The following is a 10,724-nucleotide window of genomic DNA, read 5'->3' as shown; positions in this document are numbered from 1 at the left end:
GGAGGGGGTAAGTAGATGCTCTGTTTGTCAGGGAGATTCACTTCTCTCCGTTTGCCATTATTGTTTCCGGTGAAAAGATATATAATGCGACACTAAAGGTGGGAAGTGATGAAGAAGATATGAACAAGCTGCATTGTGTATGAAAACGGGGAAAGATTGTGGATCGTGATGAAATATATGAACCAACGTGTAAATACTGTAAAACACCACCACGTCCATTCCACCTCCAATACATCCCACCGGTCAGATGAGCGGCTTGTTGGAGAAATATCGGTGGGGAGGTTTGGGTATAACTCGGGGGAAGGGTAAGTACGTCGATTGGGATTTTCTAAAAAGTCAGAATGAATCCAGAGTAGGTGAAAGCGAATCTGGAAAGAGACCGAATAGAGGAAAAGGGAAATAACTCACACCCTTCTGAGCGGCAAACACACAATTCATCAAACCCACATAACCTCCTCTCAACCCACCAGAAGAATCAGATTCGGAGAAAGAAGATCCAGGAGTGGCGTTGATTATTAACATCCTGGTGTCGGTGGTCTGGAGGGTAGCGGTGGAAGGGGAGAGACGGTTGAGGTCTGTGTGTTAGGTCGGTGTGTCACAATTCAGCGACAAAGATGGAGTATAGTTTGTTTTCAAGACAGAGCTCACCCAAGACGGGGAGATAGATCTATATGAAGCGACAGATATGATTCATGTCACTTGGTGAGGATGTTATAGAGTATCAGTGAAAGTGATGATGCTAAGGATGGGAAGGTTGATGAAAGACATTTCTAGAGGTGAGATAGAAGATGGGATAGGTGAGGTCAGGGGGAAGATCAATGTCTACTCACAACACAAAGCCTTGGTCATGGCCGCTACCAAAGCGGGTGGTTCTGTGATCGGTCATTGTTTCTTCTCGGTATTCTCACTCTACATGAGACAAGATGGGGAGGTGTATGATGAAGTGGAAATATAACCCACCGTTCAACCCTTTACCCTCCCGTGCACCCTCCTCACTCATCATCCCCCTCAACCCCTGCTCCAACCCACTATCTAAAAGTCTGAACGGTTCATATACGTTTCCACTGGGAGTATTCGTATCATCCCGAGTGGTTGAGGGAGCGGGGAACAACAACCTGCTCTTACCCGCCGACACACCATACACCACTACTCTGTTTCCCCATTGACTGGCGAGGTGAGCGTTGAGAAAGACTAGTAATTGGGTGATGAACTCTTCCAGGGTTAGTGAGGAGGGAAGAGATTTGGCTATGATCGGGGAGAGGGTCGGATCTGATGGTTGAGGTGATGGAGGGATGGAGAGGAGGGACCAGGATAGAGGGTGGAGGTCTACGATGAGGATGAGGAGGGACGGCATCGGGGTGAGGGGTTGTGTCACGAGGTTTTATGGGGTAAACGGGTGTACAGTGGGTCGATAGAAGAGAGGTAGGCTGTAGAGGACGGAGAGGATCACTTGATCAGTCCAATTGGGTGGTTGTTATGTAAGTAGGCATAGACAAGAGAGATATAGGTGAGTTGTAGGGAGACGAGGTAGGAGAGTTTGGGTGGAGGGAAAGTCACGTGACTTGAATTTTGGCAATGAAATTTCTTTCCCTTCCGACCATCTCGCTATTGCTATCGCCGTTCTCATCATCCTCCATACAACATACACCATCCCCCACACTAGACTTGTACAAGGGGGAATAACAGAGGAGGATACTCATAACCTGCTGGTAGAAATCTAGCTTCAAGTCACAATGTCACCTCCCACCATCCCACTGCACAGGATACGTTTCTACGACCATACACCTTCACCCATCACCTTGATCTCTTTCTCTCCTCTACCACTTCCACCTATCCATACCTCCTCCTCAAACCCTTCCATCTCTAAAACACACACTGATGGATCTTATCAACCGTCACCTCTCTTCGTCGCGAGAGAGACGGTCAAGTGGAAATATGGCAACATGTGCGAATCCCCTAATGGATACTCAAATTGGTTCTTGCAAAAGATCCTCCCTCCCACCCTCACTCATCAAGGTATATCGACCATGACTTTGGTCATTCGTGATCCTGAGGAATTCTGGACAAAGGGGTATGATGTACCAAAGGTGGAAGATTTGAGATTGTTCGTTTCTTCTTCTGATTCGGATGATTTGGTGGAGAGATGTTTACACACCGGGAGGATACTTGTGGGTTTAGCTTACTTACACTTCCTCTCCTCTCTTCTCTCCCAACTTAATTGACAGCCTCGCTTATATCTCATTTGTGGCTCTCAATACTGTCACAGTATCTATTGTAGTTCAGTATTATCCCTCCATGCTGACACCCAGAACACATACCCTATTCCCTCTCCACCTCTATGGTCTATCTCAGTCTCTCCCACACATTCCCTCCTCTGTCTCTCCACAACCTCCTCCTCCCTCCACTTCCTATCCATCACCCCCGACGGTCTCTCCCCTCCATCCCATCTACTCCGCTGCGACCCTCTCCCATCTCGAGTCCGCACAGTCTCCATCGCCTGGGGTCCACCCGAATTGATACAAATCGATAATCAGTGGAATTGGAAAGATACTTATGTCGTCACTGGTAATTCCGATTCTAGTTTCAGGAAATGGGAACTACCTCAACTCTCCCACTCATCGACGATAGGTTCAGCAGCGGGATCAAACCGAGTCACACTAAAATCTAGAGCGGTAGTGGAGAAAATCTCAAAAGGGGGTAATACAAAATTACGTGCTGGACAAAAAGGTACCATAGTATGGGGGATAGCTGTATTGCCAGATGGTGGAGTGGTGACTAGTGATTCATTAGGGAGTGTGGTGTTCTGGGATGGAAAGACTATGGCTCAGAGACAGAGTTTTGGGGCACATAAAGCGGATGGAATGTGTTTGGTCGTCGGGCCTGTAAGTGAACTCTTTATCTGGCATAGTCCCCGTCCCCTCTTGCGACACGCATATCTTAGTCTACTACCAACAGACCCCCAAGTTCTGTCTATCATCCACTGCCTTCATCCCGCTCCCGCTCCACCCATCTGACCTCTGTGTCGATGTGGTAGCTGTGTGTGAAACGTGTCATTATTCTTGGGCATCCACAGTTCTGTACTGACGACCAGGGCGGAAAAACAATTTACACGTCTGGACCAGATCAAAGAATATGTCAATTCGTTCTCCTACCTCCCTCCTCTCCATCATCTCCACCCACCTGGACGCTCACTTCTTCCCGTCGTATGCACACACACGACATCCGATCTCTTTCCATATTCCCTCCTTACGTATGTCTCCCCAATCAACTTCAATCTTATTCTACAACCACCACTAACACCCCTGAATCGACAATCGCCGCCCACCCTTCTGACTCTATTGTTGCTCGACCTGATACGAGGACGTTTCCCCGGATCAGGGAACGACGCATCAATCCGAATCACTCACCTATACTGGCTTCAGGGGGATGGGACATGCATCTTTCCCTTCTCCCAGCTTCGGAACCTTCGTTAATCTCCGAACGACTCAAAAACCCATTAGGCAAACCGGGCAAGTCGAGGGTGGTTTTTGAAGATGCTTTAGTGAGGAGATTATCGCCTTTGTCAGAGGGGAGAGTGTCCGTGGCGGAGATTGGGAGGTTGATTTTGGGTAGGAGAGATAGAGGCGTGGGGGTTTGGAGGGTTAAACAAGGTGATGAAGGGTGGGAAAAGGTATTGGAAATGGATTTTAAGGTGAGCAAATGGTCATCCTTCTCAGAACTACTTCATCGTCGCGTCCGTTTCGTGTCTCTTCCTCAGCCTCCTTTAGATGCGCATGCGCGGGTCAGAGTAACTCAGGCTGGACTGGACGCCCATCTGACACTACACCTGACAGACACCGTGTCTCTTCCTGTCAATGAACCAGTCCGTCCGCCTTCTCACCAAATTCATATTCCTGTGAGAGACTTATGACTCAACTCACCATGACATTGGTGTCCCGCTGACATCAGCTTCGAACCAACTTGATCTCCTCTTCCATCTCACCGGACGGAAGGTGGATTGTCGTTTCAGACCTGTACGAACCGAAACTCTTCCTTCTAGATCCCTCAACTACCCCTCTCAAGCCGAAACGTATCAAGTCGCTTCCTGACCTACTAAACTCACATCCGTCCGTGACGAAGAATAGCGGCGCGTCGACAGTCATGTTCACACCGGATAACAAAAGGTTGGTATTGGGCTTAGTTTCGGGTGAAGTCGTCGTTCTAGATCTTCCCTCTTTAAAACATACGCCTATTCACTCTCTCAATACACTCCACATCGGTCAACATGACTTTGAGAGCGAGCTACTTCATTCAGATGTTCACGAGAATGGACACTCCGGTGATTCCGAGGATCAAGCGAACGACTCGAGTGAGGAAAAGAGAGAGGGTTTGGATGTGAAGATAGTCGGTGTTTTCAAATGTGAAACGTCAGGAAAGGTCCTCCGAGGGAAACCTACCCACAATTCTCGCCTCAAAATGTCTAATGGTCTTTCTCACATTCATGCCAATGGTGTCATTAGTGGGACTGTCAACGGAGATGAGGGACAAGGTGAAGATGAATCGATGGACGTTGATCGTCGAGATAGTTCAGAAGATGAGAATGATGGGGACGAGGACGTCGCAGGGGATCTGAAAGTGAGAGACCGAGGGCGAGGTGCTGACACGGGGACCAAGTGGGTGTCTTGTTTGACAGCAAGTTCGGACGGTCAGTGGACGGCTGTTGCAGTGGGGAGTTGGGTGGGGGTTTATAATCTCGATACGATGCGGGTGAGTCAGAGCGATTCTTCACTACGTTCGTCCGGGTGATTCTCATTCATTCTCTAGTTTTTCAAATCCCATCTTGGACATAATCCTGCTCACATGTTCTTGCCATGATCCTTGATCCATGACTCAATACACTGGAATCCTCAAGTTCCCTTCCGTCGTTCTCGAACCCAATGACAGCGTCCACATGAAAACTATCGCCAAAGTCCCACCGCTTCACCGGATACCATACACATCTCGTTTTCACCGCAGTGACAGGATAGTTTTTGTTAGAGTTGCCAGGCCTAGTTTCAATAGATTTAGCTTACATACCAGCTCTACTCTACCCTCCCAACATTCCCATCGTCACCTATCACTTTATCATTCCCCCCTTCTCATCCATCCCTCTTGTTCATACTTTTACCTACTCACACATTGGAGATCTATCATCCCGATTCTAAATCTTTCCTCCCATCAACGAAAGAGGTTGACCATTTGAACGAAGTGTTAAAAGGTCAATATCTGCCTGTGACTGGTATGGTATTTTCTCCTACCATTCCATCTCATAGTGTAGTCACGTCCAGTCAAATACCGACTAGTCAAGGAAAGACGAACGATGATACTGGAGAAAATGATAGATTGGTAAAAGTGGTATTCTGGTCCGGGGAATGGATCGTCACTGCGAGGTTGGACCTGGATTCGATACTTCGACCGAGGGAGAAGATCAGGAAAAGATCACGACGTCGGAAAGCGATGCCCACCGTTGTTAACGGTGTGGAGTCGTATGACGAGGGGAATGAGCCTGGTGAGAGGGATGGGACTGGCGGGATGAATGGAATTGACCAGGTGGATAGGGTGAGTGGGAAGAATGGGGTTGAGAAGATTCACGGACTGGGTGAGATAGGTGAGATGGTAGAGAAGAACGCAATGAAGATGAGTGGAGAGAGGATAAAGTTGAATACGGAATTCAGGTGTGTAGTGGGTGTTGGATGGTTTTCATCTTCGAACGATGTTCATCTGATGGATGAGGGAAACAAGTTAGGAGAGGAAGTAAGTAGGGGAGAAAGGAGGAGAGAAGAATTAGTAATTGTTGAAAGACCTTGGAGTGATTACGCAAATGAGTTACCTGCCGTTTTCTTCACTGGTGGGTTTGGTAGGGCGTGAGGTATTCATCTACAAGGTAGTCACAGCGATGAGGTGATACTTGCGTAAAGTATATAAGGATAAACAGGGTGGATTTCATGATGGAAAGTGGGTTGAAGTGGGAGTGATAGTATTGTAGTGTTAGTGAGTTGTGGCAGGTATGGGGGCATGATCACTGTACTCGAGGAGTATTTCACCAGAGGGTCGAAAGAGATGCATAAGATTTAAACTTTGTCAATGACGTGTCCAGTCACTCGAACATTTCATAAGTGTCATATGTAGATGAGATGGTGGTTTGTGAATGCTCAGAGATATTAAGAGTGTGAGTAGTAACTTACATCCTGAAGAAACTATCCGGGTGATTTACAAAGTATGGATCGTACAATGTATGTCAAGGTATGAAATGTTAATCCGGAAGATAATGAACTACTCTAGTCGAAAATGATTGAGAGGAAGTGATGAACAAGATGAACAAGATGTACATGCATACAAGTATGAACATTATTCCTACACTTAGTATTTCACCTGCGTATCATCGCTTCCCTATTTATTATCCTTTGATCTTTTATCATGATCATCCAACAACGCGTTTTTCTTTTACATGAAAACCCGACATGTCTTGTCCCTTCACCATGTTCACTCGTCACCCAATCACAAACATGACCATGATTTGAGAATGATAGGAACACTGTCACCCAGCAAAAGTTTCGCAACGTCGATTGCTATGGAACCATCCAATTTGACTGCAGGTCGCACAAGTGTCGCATGGTCGGCATTGTGAAACTTGTGCTGAGTACGAGTTTGTCGTGATTCATTTTGTGGTCTCAAGACAAATTACACGTATCGGTTTGAAAAATCACTTTACTCTCCTCCAGTATGACCTCTGACTGGACATCGTCCGAACGAGTTTGACGAGGGGAGACTAAGATGGGTCTGATTCGTCTCGAGAAAATGGCAGACACTCGTGTTGGGATCATCCCGTCTCGACCAACCGAAGACGAGAATGGAGGGAAGGAAATCATATGGACGATAAAATGAGATGTTATGATTCGCCCGGTAAAGAAAGTTTCAATCGACGACGATGTGATGATTTTTGGACCGTAGGGGAATGAAAGGTATGTGAAAAGCAACGGCGAGACTTGTATCTTGTTGATGGTTGATAGTCCAAGGAAAGGTAACAGAGTCAAAGTGCCGAGGACTAGAGTGGGGTCCTTCGAACCGTTCATCGTGTGGAAAAAGTTTTTGGGATATGTCTAATATTGACGACGAGGATAGAATTTGAGCGGAGGAAGACCCGATGAAGTGGGTGCGGCAGTGATGAATCCCCCAGTTGGATGTGATAAGTTTGAGGAAAATCCGGTTGAAGATTTTTTGGGAATCTTTGGGGAGGAAGCAATATGAGTCGGGATGGTGGTAAAGGAGAGATGGATGGGGTAGTCGCAGTGTTGAGTAAGTGTTGGTTTATCGAGTAAGTGTTGCTTTACCGAGTGAGTGTGGGGACATAGGATAAGTGTTGGTCTACCGAGCAAGTGTTGAGTCATAGAGTGAGATGTCGAATTTAAGAGTGAAAAAATAACTTGATGTGTCTAAAAAAAGGGTCACATTCGGACCGTTATCATGAAATATCCTTTCGGTCGATCAACTGAGACACACTTGGAAGTTACGGTCATGCCACAGTGTTACCGTATAAACACGTAGTATCTATACCTTCCAAGAAATCCATACGACCAAAGTGACCATTGCGTCGGAAAGACCAAACGTTGCAAGACACTATTGTAAGGGTCGATCACAGGAAAGAAGAGATCGAGGACAAGAACGATTGACGAAAAGACAGGATATTCGCTAGAATCATCTTCCGAATCCCATACCTCCAGGTCCACGAGGTTGACGTAATACACCATTTAATGGAGGGGTAGAGAATCGTTGATGAGGTGATTCTTGGGAAGTGGGAAAAGGAGATGGATTGTATAGTTGGGGAGATGGGTTGTAAAGTTGGGAATTTGGGTTGTAGAGTTGAGGATTTGGGTTGTAAAGTTGGGAATTTGGGCTGTAGGGTTGAGGATTCGGGTTGTAAGTCTGGGGTCGTTGTTTTGTGGGGTCGTGAATGAGATTCGAGTTGGTGGAAGCTGATGAATCGTAGTGGGGGCGAGTTGGATCAAAGTTGTTGGGGTTGAGTTGAATTTGGTTTGAGAAGATAGGATTCGGGTTGCCATTGTCAAATCTTGATGGGTTGTAAGTGTGAATATGATCAGAGTTTGTTGTTGACGGATTGTTGGAATTAGGATCAAATGAAGATATTGGAGAAGTCGGATAAGCGGTCGAAGTCCCTTGTCCATCGGGCGAAACAGATTTGGTGATGGATGAAGTAAACCCATTCCTGTCCCCTTTCTGAAGACTTTTTTCTCTTACTTGAGGACTGTTACCTCCTATTTGAGGACTAACACTTCTGGAACCTCCGGGTGATACTCCGTTGCCCCCTTGCCCGCCTTGTCCGAATATCCTTTCCCTAGCCAACCTATAAGCTTCTTCCTTCTCTTCGTAAGTCTTGGCCGGACCTGGTGTTCGGAGAGAAGATTTAGAGGGTTCTTGTGTTTGTGGACGACGTAGTATTTGACGGACTGATGGGAGAGGAGGGATCGGAGAAGTAGGTTGAGGGATTGGAGCTGGGCTTGGGGGGTCAGTAAGATTATTCTGATCCTTCGTTGATTTGGTCCAAGAAAAGCGTACGACGACGAGGTGAAATGAACGATGCTTGAAAGAGGACAACGATAACTCACCTCTCCCATAATTGCCTCACTGTCATGGGACGGGGTACGAACCATCCGTCTGTTTCACCTTCTCCTGGTGTTCCATCACCCCTTGCTGCTTCGCCCTCTTGACCAGTTGATCCTCTGCCTCCTTCTCCCACATTACTCTCGTCCCTAACTTGCACCCTAGCATCTTGTTCATTAGAGGCAGCGTTGAAAGTCGGACCAAAGTTTCCTGGCCGTGATGGATCCTGTCGAGAGACGAGCTTTGGTGTTTGGTTCTGGCCTGACGAAAAAGGTCTGGAGACGGGTGCTTGTGGTGTTTGCGAAGCGCCAGAGGAAGAAGAGGCTGATGACGTAGGTAAAGAGGTCAGACGCGATGGACCAGATTGCGAGGCCAGGTGGCGAGGTTGGAAAGCAGGTGCAGAGGGACGTAAGCGTGGGTTCGTAGGTTGCAAGTCGGCCTGAGGGTTTTAGCACAGAACATGAGGACAACCTGGGATGATGATGATAACGACCACGACGACGGTGCACGCATGGAGAGAGTGATGAGAATGCTCAAGGGTGATGAGCAGACGTACAGTTTCCCAATCATCTTCACCGTCATCCCCATGTTTACCCATCGTGTTAGATGTCATATGTGTCGTGGTCAACGTCGCTGATGATGTCTTCGACGTTGAAGTACCAACTTTGATCCTTCGTAGAGCAGGTGGGAAAGTGTTGAAATGCCACGTCATAACATACAACGTTCGTTCGGGTGCAACTTTTCGACCAAGATGGTGAAGTTGACTTTGACGACGACGACGACAAGTACGATAATATCCACCGTGTCTACGGCGGGTATCGGCTATACTAGTGACAGAGCACTGAATAACCAACTGGGGGAACAGAAGCTGAAGAGTCTATCTAAGCTCAAGGGGAGTTATCAAGCGAGATGCGCACGAAAAGAGCGAAAACGTATAAAAGGGCGATGGCGATGTACACCAGGGTGTTTGGGTTCAGACAACCTTATCAGATATTGAGTGAGTGTTCTTCTTACAGTCTAACCGTCAGAGCTACGAACAAGCTGATATGCAGTAAACGACGATTTGTTGTTGAAATCACCACCGGGGATGAACCTCGTTAAACAGCTCGAAATGTGTGTACAGGGGGATATCAAGATCAGTGAGTGGTCTACTTCCACTTGTCCCGTCTTACATAGTCCCGTCACCCTCCTTCCCCCCCTTCATATCATATCTTGCTGGCTACCAAGTAAGGTTGGAGTGTGCGGAAGGGGTTTATGGGGAATACTTGGTCGTACAACCTGATTTCATTGCTGTACTGTGCGAGTGATACTTACACCCAAATACTGACGCCACAGTGATAACACAATGTTCCATCCAGTCTCTCTATTCCCTAGGTCCATCTCATCAACCCCTGATAGAATTCGCAAAATCATTCGAACGACGGAAATGCAACCACCGTCTCCCTTTGTCATCCCACGAATGTCTCACAGACGTCATCGGTCCAAACAACAAACATCGTTACATCCTCGCTGCTCAGGCTTACGGATTGAGGAAGGATTTGGAGAAAGTACCGGGACTACCAGTGGTTCATTTCAATCCTAAAGGCGTTTTGGTGTTATCTCCCTTTAGTGAGGCGAGTTTGAAGGTAAAGACGGGGTTAGAAGAACAGAGAAGAGGTGAAGGGGAGGAGATAGAAGTAGGTGTTGATAAGAACATAATTTTACCTGCTGGGACGGGAACGATTAGATCGGCTGGATTGGGTGAAGCAAACGGAGCGAGTGGGTCGAGAGGTTCAAGGATGAATGGAGGGGTAGGACTTGAGAGAAGGGAATTGAGAGGGAAAAGAAAAGGTCCGAATCCATTAAGCGTCAAGAAGAAGAAACCGCGGGTTCAGTCTATATCGGCGACTGGAGAGAAAGGGACTTCCTCACGAGTTCAACTTCAAACGGGAGAGAAGAGGCCTCGAACGATAGCAGCGGGAGAGAAGAGGGGTGGGGTTGACGAATCTGAGCAGGGAGGAACTCGGCTATCAATCAGGGATCAGGCAGATAAGACAGAGTTGCAGACGGAGGGAGAAAATCAAGGGAAGAAAAGGAAACGAAGGAGG

General features: G+C 47.3%; 4 protein-coding genes across 4 annotated transcripts; 2 read left to right on the top strand and 2 right to left on the bottom strand.

The window, feature by feature from the left end:
- Window positions 1–37: 37 nt before the first annotated feature.
- On the bottom strand, window positions 38–1,354 carry TREMEDRAFT_62112 (uncharacterized protein; the record flags this gene model as incomplete). The annotated part of the gene is made up of 4 exons (XM_007004510.1): window positions 38–328; window positions 409–575; window positions 831–872; window positions 961–1,354. The coding sequence occupies 4 exons, from the start codon at window positions 1,352–1,354 to the stop codon at window positions 38–40; spliced, it is 894 nt and encodes a 297-aa protein (XP_007004572.1).
- A 273-nt stretch (window positions 1,355–1,627) lies between these two features.
- Window positions 1,628–6,100, top strand: TREMEDRAFT_71590 (uncharacterized protein). Its single transcript, XM_007004745.1, has 5 exons — window positions 1,628–2,168; window positions 2,310–2,882; window positions 3,092–3,691; window positions 3,949–4,746; window positions 5,059–6,100. Exons 1-5 carry the CDS (start codon window positions 1,734–1,736, stop codon window positions 5,884–5,886), a joined length of 3,234 nt encoding a protein of 1,077 aa, XP_007004807.1. The 5' UTR covers window positions 1,628–1,733; the 3' UTR covers window positions 5,887–6,100.
- Window positions 6,101–7,713: 1,613 nt separating this feature from the next.
- On the bottom strand, window positions 7,714–9,349 carry TREMEDRAFT_62110 (uncharacterized protein; the record flags this gene model as incomplete). Its single annotated transcript, XM_007004509.1, has 3 exons — window positions 7,714–8,533; window positions 8,643–9,076; window positions 9,194–9,349. The coding sequence occupies 3 exons, from the start codon at window positions 9,347–9,349 to the stop codon at window positions 7,714–7,716; spliced, it is 1,410 nt and encodes a 469-aa protein (XP_007004571.1).
- A 197-nt stretch (window positions 9,350–9,546) lies between these two features.
- Window positions 9,547–10,499, top strand: TREMEDRAFT_17689 (uncharacterized protein; the record flags this gene model as incomplete). Its single annotated transcript, XM_007004343.1, has 4 exons — window positions 9,547–9,634; window positions 9,690–9,776; window positions 9,973–10,399; window positions 10,463–10,499. Coding segments are annotated over 4 exons (639 nt in total), but the record flags the coding sequence as incomplete, so codon positions are not given.
- Between the last annotated feature and the right edge of the window lie 225 nt (window positions 10,500–10,724).

The sequence above is a fragment of the Tremella mesenterica genome, assembly GCF_000271645.1.
Source record: "Tremella mesenterica DSM 1558 unplaced genomic scaffold TREMEscaffold_5, whole genome shotgun sequence".
Classification (NCBI taxonomy): domain Eukaryota; kingdom Fungi; phylum Basidiomycota; class Tremellomycetes; order Tremellales; family Tremellaceae; genus Tremella; species Tremella mesenterica.
The sequence above is the reverse complement of the archived record's forward strand: the minus strand, read 5'-3'. Positions and strand labels throughout refer to the sequence as shown.